The 15967-nt window shown below is 46.2% G+C and overlaps 1 protein-coding gene across 2 annotated transcripts in view; it reads right to left on the bottom strand.

Annotated features, from left to right (window-relative positions):
• The window catches only part of B4GALNT3 (beta-1,4-N-acetyl-galactosaminyltransferase 3), a 63718-nt gene extending 52617 nt beyond the window's left edge, over positions 1–11101 (bottom strand). The window contains exon 1 of one of the 2 annotated variants that reach the window (XM_041398601.1): positions 10838–11101. In XM_041398601.1, the coding sequence (XP_041254535.1) occupies positions 10838–10979 (142 nt within the window). In that variant the 5' untranslated portion in view covers positions 10980–11101. Of the gene's footprint in view, positions 1–6732; positions 6844–10837 lie in introns of those variants that run through there. The other variant, XM_041398602.1, reaches the window with a different exon arrangement.
• Between the last annotated feature and the right edge of the window lie 4866 nt (positions 11102–15967).

Here is a 15967-nt window from a genome sequence, read left to right as displayed (position 1 = left end):
ATCCTTTGTAAAAAGGGAAAGATACATAAAAAATTCCTGACTATATTAGCAAATCTTTTTCTGCAGAAAAAACTGGCAAAGTGCTGAGCATTTTTTTGAACCACAGGACTATGTGCAAACCAAGTATCTCTTATTCAATTTTCACTGTACGTTGAGATAAGGGACTTTACATCCAAGAGCAGCATCTGCAGCACTGAGCACAATGCCCTGCACAGGGGAGCCAGGTGTCCTTTTTCTGCAGAAAAAACTGGCAAAGTGCTGAGCATTTTTTCGACACCCAGGACAAACCAGGTAACCACACTCTGCCATTCAAGAGCAGCATCTGCAGCACTGAGCACAGTGGGGACAGGGGACACAGGGGAGCCAGGTGTGTCAACAGACACTAACCACAGTAAAAAGCCATCATGCTACTGATTTTCAAGGCACTAAACACCCTTGTGACACCAAATACATCCTTAACCATCCTAGAGTAGCTTATGATTGCTATAAGCTTCTGTAACTTTTATCCCTGTATTTTCCTCCACCTCTTTTAAACCTTGAAACAGTGGTTTATTCTGTGCTCTCTTCTTTCTACACCTCTCTTTTTGATCTCTGTTCCAGCATCTCTGCTCCACTGAAATCCCAAGTATTTCCTTCTAATCTAGCCTTCAGCTCCTTACACATTACAATATTTTAGAGACCATTGGCATTTCTGATCACTCTGCTCTGACACTCATCTCACTATGTCCCATTTTTGGCCACTCCCTACTTTTATTAAATAATTCCTGTCATTCTACTTTCAAATGCTCCATCTTCTGCTGAATTTCTTTCTAGTTTTCTTTCTTCCTCTAATTCTACATGAGCTGCCAAACTTGCTAAAATGCTTCTTTCCCTCCTTGATCTGCAAGAGTCTGATCTTTGTTGTGTATCAAATTCAAACCAAGAGTTATAAGAAAAAGGCAAAAACAAAATTTACAAAGAATAAAGATTTAAAAAACAAACAAAAAAAAAACAACAACCAAAAAACCCACAAAAACAAAACACCAAAACAACAACGCTGAAACAAAAAAATTGAAAAAATAAAAAAAAGACATGAAAAAACCCCACCTAGTCATGCCTTTTGGGAAGCATGGAGTTTTGGGAAAAAGCACTCAAGAAAGAGTACTGGAAGACCCAGAGTTAATTGGCAAAGCAATTACAATTTGCAAAGCAAAGGAAATCGGCCACATGGCTGGGGCTGATGGAATGCAGACAGCGATCAGACAGTTCAGACAAACTGAAATAATTCTAGCCAGGCTGAGGCAGGGTACAGCGGGAGTTCAAAGAGGGAGTGCACCTTCCCCTGCCCCACCAGCACACACCAAGGACTCTCTTCCCCACTGCAGCAAGAAGTGCCAGTCAGTGAGATGTGCCTGGAAAAGCTTTGAAAGACCTGCAAGGAAGGGTGGAATGTTGGGAGGAATCACAAATGCAGAGCTGTGCTAGCAATATCAGCACTTCTTCAGAGTAGCAGGAAGGAACAAGAAAGGTGGAGGCATTTATTAGGTGCAGGTGGGCAGCACCATCCCAGCAGCAGAGAAACTGCCAATGGATGAAAGGCACTGGCAGAAAAAGCAAATTAAATTCAGGCTCAGTGCTGCCAATCTTAGCTCCACTACTGGAGCAGGTGAGCAACATGAACAAGTAAATACATATCATCAGCTACAGCCAGTAATTCCATGGAAAAGGAAAACAACCATTACCAAGGTTAAATTCTGTCAAACCCTGGTACCACAAAGTGCGTGCAATTCCCTGAAGAGAAAGTAACCAAAACAGCAGAGACAGAATTAGAATACATCTTTTCAAGTATAAATAAGCTCCCAACATAGCAAAACATGGAGCAGTCCAACTGTCCTTCAACTCATGCAACTTACAGAGTTCTTCCTGACTGAGGAAGCAGCTAAAAAAGAGCAGGATCAGGAATGGCCCTGGGACTTGGTGACAGAGACAGAGCACCAAGGCACATGGGCAAAAAAAGTTGATGAAACAAGCTCTGCTATGCTCCTCATCCCACAAACCCAGGACTGCTTAAGTCCTGATTAATTAAACACATGTATAAATAGGATTTTGCCCCTGCCTGAGAGGGGAGAGAATGATGAAACCACTTCTGGGGCTTGAGGTGGTTACAGCTGGTGGTCCAGCCAGCACATGGAGACAAACCAAGCATCAACCTAACAAAACCTTTTTCCACAAACCACTGCTCAGCCTTGTGTTTAGCGCTGAAAATCTTTCTAGAACACATATGAATTTGGATCCATGCAGATATTTACATTGCTACCACCTGCCTGATGGCATCTCTCATTTATTCTTTGTGTCCCTATCTGCCTTCCAACAAAAAAGTGGGCAACCACTTGCCTTGCTGCTGTGTTCCACCTCTGTTCTGAACACCCTCGGAACCTGAAGAAGCCGTGGGTCAGCAGCCACTGTCCCTGTGGTTATAGGGCCCAGAAGAGAAGGCAGCGAGGTGGCTCACAGCATGAGGCCAAGCATGGCTGTTTGGGAAGCTGGGATACCTGTCGAATGAAAGATGATCCACTGTGAGAGAAGGAAGAGGCTGGGGGGGGTGAAGGGCCCCTTTCCTGGGGATCACACCTCTCTGCTGCCTCCTGGGCTGCCCTCCACCTCCCCTCGGGTGCTTCAGGCTCCTGCCTCCTCCTCAGCCCGTGCCTGGGATTCCCTGGATGGGATGGTGCCCACAACACTCTGGGCAACAGGGAGGGGGAATGTGGTCCTTTGTGACCCCCCACTGATGCAGTTCCCTCCAAATGTTCACCTCAGCAGAGGTGTCCCCAGGGAGATGAGGCTCAGCCTCCCTCTGGCCACTGTGCTGGCACAACAGGAGTCCCACAGAGGTTCAAGGCTCACCCTTGCTCTACTCTAGGTTTAAAAACAAACCTTCTCACTGCCTTGTTGTTGTCGTTGTTGTTCCCCTAACAAGAAAAAGAAGCAGCACATGAGCTGGGAAAGAACTTAATAATGCCTTTGTTCTTAACGCCTTGGCTTGGATGTTACTTTGAATTTCCAAGTAGATTCAACTAACTACTCCCTCCCATTGGTGTGAGAGTACAGACTGCTGCTCACAGAATTTACCCTGACACAAGCATGCATTGATGTTTTTAAGACGAGGGAGAAGCCTCATTTTGCAATTGCTATTTACTCCGTATGTAAAGCAGACAATTATTACCAAGGTAATAATTTACCTCTGGAAATTATAGTTCAGTCAGGTTTGATGGAAAAATATGGTTTTGGCAGATTGTTTATTTTTCATTTTTGATGGAAAACAAAAAACCACTCCCAACTGGCCTGCTTACAAGAAACCATGGACTGTCAGTGGCAGCTACTGCAGAGTGAGCTGCTGCAGCAGGTAATGGAGCCTATTAGTACAGGGTGGTCTGGACAGGATATTCTCAGCCCATTATATATTTTGTTCTGCAGCTCAGATGGGGTTAATAGCACCCAGACATGACTACTGCAATTTTACAGAAAATTGAATTACAAAACATAAATAAAACTAATTTAGGAAGTGAAGTATTTACAAGAAGGGCTGCAGACATCTTAACCAGGCTCAAATGAGTGGCAGCTCTGAGAAAGCTGTCAGAATTGCCAACACCAAATATATGGCACTAATGACATGGAAATAAATAAATAGCCTCTTCAAGGAAGGCAAAAAGATTTATTTAGAATGGCAGGAAAAAATACACCTATCATAAATGCAGATTAATTATCCCCACTCCAGGAGAGCTCTACTAGGCAATTCTGTGGCCATCACAGGCGATGACATAGAAAATATTTTTACTGGTGAATGGAATACAACAGCATGTGACAATGAACTACTGTTCAGTGAGTGTGAATTTACATATTTCAGTGAAACACAGGCTGCCATGTGAGGCTACTAGTTCCTAATGCTCACAACACATGAGGAAAAGAAAGTCAAAAAGATAACACAAGCCTGTTATAGTCAGCCTCTGATCTGTATTCAGTGTTTTTACATTACTGACTAGCACTGGCTGTCAATTTCTGGTAAAACTGGCTGGTAAAAAAACCAAACAAACAAAGAATATTTGAACTGTCAGAAATTAACATCGAGGTCACTGGAGTAAGAAAGGAAAGCCTCATGGATGATGCAAAGGCCTGGACTTACCATTTGTATCTCTGATGGAAAACAGTGACACAGAAAAGGGAAAACAGCTCCAGACGTGACAATTTTGCCATGTAAAGGTATCAGACCTACACTGCAAAGTAATCTGTGACAGCTTAATCCCCTTCTTTTACAAGTTGGGAAAAAAAAACCAAAAACACACATTGACCCCTCAAAAAAACCCCAGGACAACTCAACTGGGAAATAGAGAATGCAGAAATAACTAAACCATAGGAAATTATAAAATCAGAATTAATGCTCTTTTATGGACACTGATGCTTTAAAGGGACTCAAGTCCACCCAAAATCTTTGGATTGTCTAAAATGAGTCAACATCTTAAAGACTGACTGCTTGAACATTATTATTCTGTGTGGTTGATTGAAATTATTTATTATGGCAATATGAATTATTTTCCTGTGATGTCTTAGGAAAACTTAATGGCAGCACAATCCCAGACCATCAAAGCATCTTAAAGCATCACTCTCTCCAGATCAGGAACATCAAAGGCCTTTGCACTTGGGCATGGGAAAGTCATCTCAGGAAAACAGAAATACAGAGCAGCTCTGGTCAAGATCCCAGTGTACTCTGGCTTGGCTCATGACACAGGCTATGAATTTCTAACACCATGAAAAGGGTGAGTATCCAAGGCCCAGATTCACAAGTGTTTCCACCCAAGGCACATGGCTCTTTCTGAAATCTCACACCATATGTAAATCAGCCAGCTTATTTCCTTTTCTGGAAAGTCTTTCTCAGCTATTACTGCAAGTCTAAAAAAAAAAGCAGTGGAATTGGGAAGTGACTGCAAGAGGCAACATCAGTGCAGAGCAAGAACAAATAGGAAAGGGAAACTCAACAAAATATATAAATTCCTGAGGCTAGGAGGAAGAACCCCATAATTACTCCATTCCCAAGTGCCAGAACCTACAAAGCAGTCTCTGTCCTCAGGAGAGCATCCTGCCTTTCTCCATCCTGCAGATGTCAGTAATTTCAAACCACCAGATGGAAGATGATGTCCATCTTCCCTCACATCTGCCTGGACTTGCAGGTGAGAGAAGGCAGAGCCTCTCTGTTACTGCAGCACACAGAAACATCTCCAGAAGACAGCATCATTCCTCACCCTCCTCCCGTGGTGTGGGGGAGATTCACAGGAGAGCACCCCAGTGAGATCCAAGCTATTCTAATCCAGCCCAACTCATGACAGGAAGGTGTGTGCAGGAATACATGCTGCTCTGGCACACCACTACACATATCTGTCATAGTTAACATGAGTACATGAAGAGATAACACAAGAGTTTATTTAAAAAGGTGGTATGTAATCTTGGCAAATTATTTGGGGGATCTTCTGAGGCCAGACAAACTGCAGGCCAAGTTCCAAGAAAACCAACACCCACCTGACTTGAAGTCAAGTGGTGTAAAAGCACCAGGTTCACAACCCACCTGCAGCACCTACCCCAGCAGCAGTGCAGGGATGTACCAGCCCAGGACAAGCATGGCACACCTCCCTGAGATCTGGGCTTCCCCAGCTGCTGCATCAATGAACCTCCCAACCAAGCTACAGGGTGACCCACACTGCTCCCTGTAAGCCTGGGTTCTACCCTGGAGCCTGTGAGAGCAGTCTGTGCTGTGACCATGGGCCTGGGGATGCTGGCTACCCTTACACACACCAGAGCAGGATGCCCCAGCTCCTCTGGTCACCCTGACTCACTGGCAGCACCCCTGATCCCTCTCCCCACAGCTACAGGCCCACAATGTGCTTTGGGAATGGTGCTGCCTCACAAGTGTCCTTCTAAGCACAGAAACACCACATGCAGGCTTCATGGCACACACACTCCCTCCAGGAGGGTTTGCTTTGAGGGGGATACCTGGCTTAACAGCTTGCAGAGGGAGAAAATACATACTTCAGACACCACATGGCCCCATTTCTCCCCACAAGCACTAACGAACCTTGGGGGTAATTAGCTCTGCAAGAGAGCGATACCGTGCGTGCCCAGGCAGGCCAGCTTGCGTGTGAGGGATTGCAAGAGCCAGCCCGTGAGCATGTGAAGGAACCTGCAGGTGTAGGTGTGCTCCTTAGGGTGTCTGTGCACAGAGGAGAGAGAGGAAGTTGATACATTACATTAAATGTCCAACTTCACCTTGCTGGCAGACACTCTTCTCTTACAAACACGTTCACCTGCCCTTTCACATCAATACTATACATTACATTAAATGTCCAACTTCACCTTGCTGGCAGACACTCTTCTCTTCACCTGCCCTTTCACATCAATACCTGGGAAACTTGCACTGCTTTTTAGTGGCCTGGATGCCTGAAGATTACATGGTGCAGGCACAAGAAGCCAGTGTTCTGGGAAAGCAAAGGGATACTGAAGATGTGCATACTGGGGAGTTGGAAGTCTTGCCATAAGGACTTCTTTATTTGTACATGTTTTTTTCTGAACCCCTCCTATTTTCTGCTTCAGAGGGTGGGAATGTGCACTCCTGAGCTAGCAAAGCAACAGTCTGAAAACCTAAGAGACACAAACCACTACCACAATCCAAGATAGGAAGATAACACACCCCCAGTGTTATTTACTCACAACAATCCAGTGTGGAGGAACGGGAGTAGGTCGAAGCAGCTGGGAAGGACAAGTTAAGAAAGGGGCTCCCAACTCTTTGTTCCTACCAGCTGCACCTCCCAGGATTCTAACCTGATCCTGAACACCTTCCCTGTGCCTGGCTCAGTGCAACACACATGCCTGCAGTAAAAAAAAAAAAAAAATCAGTGCAAATGATTTATAGACTCCTGAAATACCATGGTCTTTGCAGCAGAAAAAAACCAGATTCTGCACAGCAATGGCTGGGAATGACCTCACCTCCAAGTTTCTTCAGGGATGGGGTTGTTTTCACCATGCTGACACAAGATTTTAGAGCAAAGTGGGATTGTTGCACATCCTGCCTGCAAACACAGCCCACTGACCCAGCCTCGCTCCCTCAGTCATACCTTTCTGAACTGGTGGGCAAGATGAAGCACTGCTGGGCACTGAAGAGAAAAACAGGGAGCAGGAGGAGTTGTCAGACTCACCACTTCTTCCATCCAAACAGCACTGCAGCAGCTAGGGAAGTGACAGTGTTTTGGGATGAGGGTTTTCCCTGAGCAAAGACCTCTCCCTGCCCTGCATTACAGCAGTAAAGGCAGGATGCAGGACTCGCTCTCTGGACCTCTGTGTTTTCTCCCTCCCCAACACCTCATTCACCCTTTAAACAATAAAGTTTCCTCATCTCCAGCAGGAGCAAAGTGTGCTGTGTAGCAGCTCATAAAGATGAGGAAAACATTCCTAGTGGAGAGCCCACTCTGGAGAGGTTAGTGACTGTCAGCAGCAGGAGTAAATAGACTGTCTCTGGGTTTCCTGGCAGGGAGGCAGTGTCCTGCCTGTTACAACTTGTTTTGAACAACAACAGGCTGCATTCCACGTGAGGAGACTGTGCCCATCTTAGCTCACAGCAACCTGTTTCTCTTCACTCAGCTGTAAACATGTTTAAGATTCCTATAAACACCTATTGAGCAGCAAACCAGCCAAACATGCTCAATTAAAAAAAAAAAAAAATTAACCAGAAGGCAAACCCCACAACAACAGAAACACCCTCCTACCCATGAGCAGTCTTGCCAACAAGGCTCCCTGGAAAGAATATGTAAGAGTATCACCTTAATACACTCACATCACAAGGAAAAAAACAAGCTATTTTCCTTTACCTGACCAACTTCTCATTTCAGCATCACCTTCAAAGGAAAGTCATCACTCACAAGAGCCCATACTGTCCTCCGTGCCTGTCCAGCCCATCCCAACCTCCCTGAAAGCTCAACTTTCCCGATCAACTTTGGCACACAGAAATCCCAAGCCATGGTGTACACCAGGCACGAGTTTTGCACCTCAGGCTGATCCCTCACCACCTTTGACTTTAGCATTACAGCAAAGTCTTCTTCATGCCAGAGACCTCCCAGCACATGGTGATGAAGCATCATAAATGCCAATGGATACTGATGATTACAGGATATTCTCCTAAGCTACTCATTCCATTTTATCCAAACCATTTTGTATGCTTGACTTTGCTGCACAGCAGAGCTGCAAACACCTCAAGAGAGGACAGCCAAGGCCCCAATTTTTAAGCATCACTTACTCAAACACCCATCCCTGGGCATCTGACATGTGCTCTCTCCAGCACACTCTGACCTGGGGGTAAGAGGAGGAGAGGAGCACAAGGCTCAGGAGGATCCACCATGCCTGAAGACTTGCTCTCAGACACAGACTTGAGAGCAGGAATGGTGTGGGAGCACCAGAGGGGCTTGTGCTCCATCTCATACAGGGCTGAGAGGAAGAGTAATATTTTCTCTGAGCCCTTACAACTTTGCAAGAGGGAGACTCACTTCTCTGGAAAGAGAAAAACAAACTTGGCTTTCCATACACAGGCTGTACTATAATGCCTTTTAGGAAGGCAAGAAGAAACTCCATTACAGGCACAGGAGATGGAAACAGTGATCTCCTGTAGATCTTTCAAGCCCAACAGCTTTTCATCTTTCTGGCCCCAGTGGAGGAGCATTTTAGCCTTTTGTCTAGAAAAATTGCCCAATAAAGAGCTTTTGTATTTTATCATTAATAACTGGGAAGGCTGTTGCATCAGCTAAGTTGGTGTGGCAGCTCTTGGTCGGTCCCAGGAGTGACTTACAACAGGGCTCCCACCTGGGACATGCAACAGAAAACAAGGCAGAAACAGGGCAAAAACTATTAATTGCTTCAGAGTCACTCCCCCCCTCAGCTTCCTGGGATCCTGGAAAGAGTCACCACATGGAGCCACAAACACAGCCGTCCCTCTCCCCAAAGAAGAAAATATTACTTAGTTTTAACAGCCAAAAGAAAACAAATACTATTTGTCTTCTGCTCAGATTTCTGATTTCCCTTAAAACAAAACAGGCTTTTAGAGGCAGTAGGGCAAGAGGAAGGGTGGGGAAGGTCACAGATTAACCTTCCTCCTGTTAGCAGGTTCCAGGATTCTGGCTACAAGGCCAAGAAAACATGACACCAAGTGCCCAGTGTGACCACAGCCCCCTGTGATGCTGAGCCATGAGGAACTGCCTGCCAGAGGATTTTACCCTCCCACCCTTTCCAGCAGCATTTAAATACTTTCTGTTTGCAATGAGCAGCAACGTCTCTGGTGGATTTGAGAGAATCTGGAATTTTATATAACTGAACTTTAATATAATGCAATTATTTTGCTCATGTTCTGTTTTAGTTGGTAGTAACTGCAGTCATCTCACTGTTTCCAGTTTCAGTCTTAAAACAGAATGACTTTTGTAACAGAGATGTAAAAATAACCCTGTTTTAAAGCAAAGAGGAATAACCCAATTCACTAAGAAAGTTGTTTTCTCCTGTGCATCTCTGCTGTCCTCATGCTCTCAGTCCATTTCTCCCACACCCTCCTTCTCCCTTTGCATTGCTGGCAGTGAAAGGACCATCAGCTGTACATCTCCAAACACCTGACTCAATGGTTATGAGGAGAGAGGGGCTATTTTAAACACTTCTCAGTTGTTTTCTCCCTTGTCTCTAACAAACCCTCTGCCCACCTGTACAAATCTTCTCTAAGCATTTTTGGTGGGGTTTAGCCAAAGTAATATACAGTAAAAGGCATGGTGAGAGTGCATGAAAGATGTAATGCAAAATAGACTCACAGGGCAATTCATCTTCTCATTCCACCAAGCATAAAAAGAGATTACTACTAGAGGATTTATCCTAGCCAAAGAAATCAGACCTGTTACACTGCTGGAACAATAAATATGTGTTTTTAACCTTAATATCATGCATAATACAGAACAAATATACAAGCTGAAGATCTGTAATGGACTTTGTGGGAGTAGACATTCCCGGTGCTCCTTCCACAGCCACAGTCCAAAGCTTTAAGAATGAAACCAAGCCTGATTCGTGGGACTAAAAATTGTGAGGTTTATAACACGTAATGAAAGGATCAATATATTGTAAAGTTAAACGCTAACATGTAGTTGAACACACTTTCAAATTAGATTAGTACCAAGTATTGATGCTGTCTAAAAAACAGCAGCAACATCACAGGCTTTTACAAAACCGTGACCCATTCGAAACTTTTCTGTGACTCAAAAAAAGAGAAGCGCAAAAAGCCACAGGACACTGACGGAATTTTCCTCTGCCTCAGAAAGCAAAGCGCAGCTCGTTGCCCTTTTCCCGAGCCCCGCTGCTCTCCCAGAGCCCGCACGAGGCGAGCCCGTTAGCGGGCGGGCAGCGCGCCTCTCCGGCCGCGCTCCGCAGCCGCTGCTCCTCGCATCAAAGCCGCGCTCAAAGCATCTCTGCTGCCTTACAGGCTCGCACCAAGAACGAGAGACAGCTCAAAGCCGCGGCTCCGGGCTCTATAGCTCCAGCACGGTCAGATTTGGCTAGGTCTCCCGACAGAGGGGGGCTGAGAGCCAAAAGGAAGGCCAAAAGCAGGCAAGGGGAGCCCCAGCGCCCGGCCGCTCCCGGGGACCAAAGCCCCGCTCCGACCCCCGGGCTCCGCTCACCCGCGCTCCCCGCCGGCCTGGAAGGAGCCCGTGCCGTGCTCCCGAGGATCGCGGGGTGCCCGGGCTGCGAAGGACGGGACCCCCGCTCCCTTCCCTCCCTTCAGCCCCGCGGGATCACTCACTGCGCTCCGGGGCAGCCGCGCCGCCGGCCGCCGCCACCAGCTCCAGGTAGGCGGCCCAGAGCCCGAGGGCGAGCGCGCCCAGGGCCAGCAGCAGCCGCAGCTGCCTCCGGCGCCGCAGCCGCGCCAGCAGCCGGCCCCGCATGGCGCCGCTCAGGGCGCCGGGCCCCCGCCGCCCCGGGCCATGGCTCCGGCCTCACGACCCCGGCGCTCCCACCCTCAGCGGCGCGGGGCGGGCCCAGGTGCGCGCAGAGCCCGCCCCCGGGCAGCTCCGGCCCGCTCTGCCGCCGCCCCCCGCACCTGCCTCCGCCCCGCGGGGCCAGGCCCCGGGCAGCGCCGCCGGAGAGCGCCCTGGCCGCGGAGAGCCGCCTCATGGGCGGAGGGAGCCCCGTGCCCCCCTCAGAGCCGCTCTCCGCGCCTGCAGGGGCGGCGGTGCATGCCGCGGTGAGGATCGGGACGGTAAACTCACTGCTCTGCTGGGAGGGAAGTAGAATGAGAGGGGACGATTCAAATTAACGCTGTTACTACACACAGCTGAATCCATTTGAACGTGTCGTTCACCTGGTGCAACAGGTGTATGTAATTGGAAGTGCACTGCTCGGTGAGGAGGAAGAGGGCTGGTGCAGCCTCCAAAGCTGCTTTCTGAAGCAGCTGAGCGGATGCGATGTTACATCGTCAGACCCCGCAGGGACGGGATGTCGGAGGCTTACAGAAACACCAGGACCTTCCCTGGGTGAAATTGCTGCTTCATTATATGTTTCAAGCACGCTTTTGGAGTGACTTCTCAGAGTCCTTGCCATGCTGTTGGTTTCATTCCCATCACCAAGCTGTCTTGGAGGCTGCAAACTGCATTCCTCCTCGGTGAAGGAAAATGGGAGGTAACATCTGGCACGTACATCATGTGTCCAACTGGGGAGCTAGTCCAGAGATACCCCTTTCCAAAGAGGGAATGGTGTGATGTGTGTGTTGGGTCATTGGTGGCAACTGTTTTCCTTCCCAGCTCCACTCCTGCACAGATGCAATTCCTGTGCAGTGTGGGACCATGAACAGAAACTCTCAGGCTGAAGTTGGCTTTTAAAATTAATGAAATGATGGTACTCTTGGTTTTTGTTTTTTTTTCTTGAGACCCCAATTTAGAAGTAGCCTGCTTAAGCGTGAGGCTGTGCAAAAGGATGCTTGCTGTTCTTTAGCTTTAAAAATGTGCCAAAAGCCTTTAAAATTACATTGAGGGACACAGAATAGTGGTGTGAGTCCCAGCAGGGACAGACTGACACTGTCAGACTGCTGGCACTGGTTGGGGAGCTGGAGCAGCATCCCTAGTCCCGGGCACCAAATGCTGAACAGCACATTCCCAGCATCCAGGAGCACAAAGAAACATTGCTGTCACCTGTCACACAACTGGAATGGACCAAGGGACAAGAGGTCTCCATTATTTGAATGTCTCACAGCAGTTTCAGAGCCATCTCCCTTCAGCTCTGTGCTGGAGAGGTTTCTCTTGCTCAGGAAAAGCACAGCCAGAGGGTTTGCACCCCATGGCAAAGCTGAAAAGACGTGTTTCAAGTTGGAAACAAACCCATGGTGGGAGAGCCTGGTGAGTGGCTCTGTCCTTGGACTTCCCCAGCCTCCCTGGGACAAGCTTTGGAGGATGCAATGCTTGTGTTCCTCCTTCCTACCCCATTTGAGGCCACAGATGCACATCCATCATCCGAGCTGGAATAATGGGGGATAATTCCTCCAATGTAAACAGAAAGAGCTGCCAATAGCCAGACACCACCAGTATGCACACAACTAAAAATGGGAAACTGTGTGCAGTTTAATTATTACAAGGCAGAACTCTCATGAGGGCATGACACTATTAAAGTTTTTTGGTGGTGTGTTAGTTTGAGGTTTATCCAGCATGAGAGAAATAAACCAAATTTTTATATGTGTTCCAAAAAAGGCAGAAAATACTAAGAAAAGTGTGTAATAAATACAGATCTAAATTTAACTTTACCATTTAAAGAATGAGAACTGAATTATGTATTCTTTGCAGAAAGTTGTCTGCATTTCTTAAACTAACAACCTTATGCTTCAAAAATAACAACTGCACTTTGTTGCATATTAAAATAAGTAATCACATTTTTCTCTAGTGAACATTGTACTAAAATGGAGGGAAGGGAAAAGAGAAAGTAAAGGCAAACAGTAGCATTGTTGACTTCTAAAGAAACAAACTTCTTCCTGATGGAACTGTGCTGTGATACAGGAAAGCTCTTGTCTCTGGAGAAAAAGCTTAAGGAAATTACTGTGGCGTGCTACTATCTGTTACAATACAGTTACAGCAGAACAGGACTAAAGAATAAAATTAATCTGAATGTGTAATAAAAAGTGAAGTCATAAACTTGAACAGCTCTGCACTATAGTTAAAAATAACTTATTTTGGATCACTTATTCATTGCAGAAAGAAGAGATATTCAGGAATAAGACTCTGGCAGTGATGTTCAAAACCACCTCACGTAACTGTTTTGATCTCAAGTCTATAGCAGTCTTGTAGTCTCAGGCATCCCAAGTGAGAGGAGTGCGTGCCCAGACCTCCACCTCCCTCCTCCTCACTGTGCAGTATGGCAGCTCGTGCTGGGCCAGCCCTTCAGGGACAGGGACAGCAGGTGAGCTGCAGGTGGTGACACAGGAGCAGGGCCCGTGCTGTGTGGAGGTGGCTCTGACAGGAGCTGACACTGCTGCCTGCCTGATGGACCATCCCTGAATATTGGACATTGCTGGCTTCAGGACACATCTCTCCCAGCCTACCCTGAATACCCACTTCAAAGAAACTGACTCTTTGCCAGAGGAGCCAACAGGAGTGTTTTTTGGCTTTGTTTGAGCTGCTGTTTGTTTTCTGTTTGGCTATACTCCCTCATGATAAAAGCAGCCTTTGATACAAGTGCAGCACTTAATGCACATCTCCTGTTCCTCCTGGCTCACCCCTCTCTAGATACAACTCTGAGCATCTCTGCTTCTTGTTATGTTTTTGCTTCTAGATATCTAACAACTGTTACTCTGTTCTGTAAATCACTTTTAGCTCCATGCCAACATTGTTTCTCTGTAGGCTCCCCAAAGGTTCAATTATCTGCCACTTGCTCCTTCTCTTCTTTCTTCTTGTGCGATTTTCAACACTAATTACAAGTTCCACACCAAAGATACCCAACTGTCCCTAGACTTCACCACCCTGGTGGCTCCATGCTCCTCTTCCTGACCTCAGCTATGCTCTGAAGCACAAACAATGACTTCATCTCAACATTCTTCATAGAAATGGCTCAAAGGCAGAAGTGTTTCTAAGAGGAATAAGCAGTTTCTGAAGGCAGCTCCCCAATATTTCTCTTTTTGGTGCCTCAGGATTTGATTTGGCTCTAAAAGGCATTACCAGTGGAGCAATCCCAGAAAAACCCCTGGCAATGCTGAAGTTGAACATCGCTGTAAGGGAATAGGTGCAGCCCCACAATTAACAACCTAGCAGCAGAAGGACCTCCTTGCTCAGTTAAGTGGTGCTGATACAGGGGTTGTGCTGCCATGGCAATATTTTACTGGTGCAGTAAGGTAGGAAAAATTATTAAAGAAAGGCCTCATAAAATCAGCTCTGCTCTGTTGTATCAGTGGCTAGCCTTGTCAAGGCAGCAGTTTGCAAGTTTCCATGTGAAAGCAATCCTGGTGTGAACAGTTCATCAATATAACAACCTAATCCTGGGTGAAAATCAGTAGCACCTGCACAAACATTAAATCTATCCCATGAGAACCAGTGAAGAAAATATGTAAACAAATTAAGAGTAGAGGTGTTTGATTGACAAGTAAAATACCTTTTATTAACCAATAAATTGGCACGAAAGCTCCTAACCAATTGGAGTCACACACAAGGTCTGTAAAACTGTATAAAAAGGAGTTACATGAATAAAGAATAGCCTTTTCCACCATGAAGAAAATGGAGTCTCATGTGTTTTATTCTGATATTTTACCAATACAATTACACTGCCAGAATTTGTGTGGTATGGCCTGGGTTGGGGTTTGTGACTTCCTCTTGCTGCACACACAGCCACGACTTTGCCTGACAGGATCAGGATCCCATTGCTCTCCTACCACTTGGCTGTCTGGGTGGAAAGCCTCGTTCATGATCGTGTCTTTTCACTGCATGACTCCTTCCTTAGCTCTCAAGTCCTCACTGTCCAGGTAAAGTTCCATGGAAATTGTTGTCCTTCCTTTTCAGCTGGCAAGAGGTCCCATTTTCACATGAACTTCAGCCAGTGCTCTAGGAACAGCTCCTGATTGCAGGACTTGCCCCAGGAGTTGACCTAAATTGCTTTCTGCACATCAGAACCATCTCTTGCTATCTGGAGCACACACTTGCACTTCCTGAAAAAAGTTTTTCTATACTTTAAGCTGAGAACTTTCAAGAGACTTTGCAGGTTTTAGATATTTATCATAATGAAAGATAAATATCTGTATTTGATAATTTGGGAAACCCATGTTTTCAATCTAGTCTTGCATAATTTCTTCTTTCCCCTGTCTTAAACATAATAGTAGTTGGTTTATATTTTAAGTGACTGTGCACATCATCCTTGCTTTTCAAGAAGTCCCAAAGACACATCATAGTCATGTTATCAGAGACATGACAGACCACAAAGATGAGCAGCATTCCCTGTAGACATCTGTCCACCCAAGCTAGGACTGAAGAGGAAAAACTGTTGTACTGGATGGTTTAGAAGGGATGCCATACTGAGAGAAATGTTTACAGTAAAAAAAAGCCATTTGATCTCTGAATCAATACAGGAACATTCAGCACATCCCAGACATGCCTCACCAAGGGAAATCCTGAGCTTTTTATTAAAATCAAACCCATTTCAAGAGTGAACCCCTTCATGTCTGTGCAGTTAACAATTGTCTCACTTTAACACTGAAGCACTTGTGTTAAAAGCCCTTCTGGGTTTTCTGAATAAACCCAAATAATTTGTATTTACACATTTGTCCCCAGTCCAACAGCATCACAATCCTTAAAATATGCAATTTAGTCAGTGTAAGTGAACAGCAACCCTATTGAGGGCTCTGCTTTTCAAGCTGTATTTCTAGAGCTTGCTTGAAGGGCAGTCACTCTACATTCAGAGATGCCCT

This window comes from Onychostruthus taczanowskii, unplaced genomic scaffold, assembly GCF_017590055.1.
Source record: "Onychostruthus taczanowskii isolate IOZ18803 unplaced genomic scaffold, ASM1759005v1 scaffold15, whole genome shotgun sequence".
Lineage (NCBI taxonomy): Eukaryota > Metazoa > Chordata > Aves > Passeriformes > Passeridae > Onychostruthus > Onychostruthus taczanowskii.
This window is presented reverse-complemented; position numbering and strand designations above follow the sequence as displayed.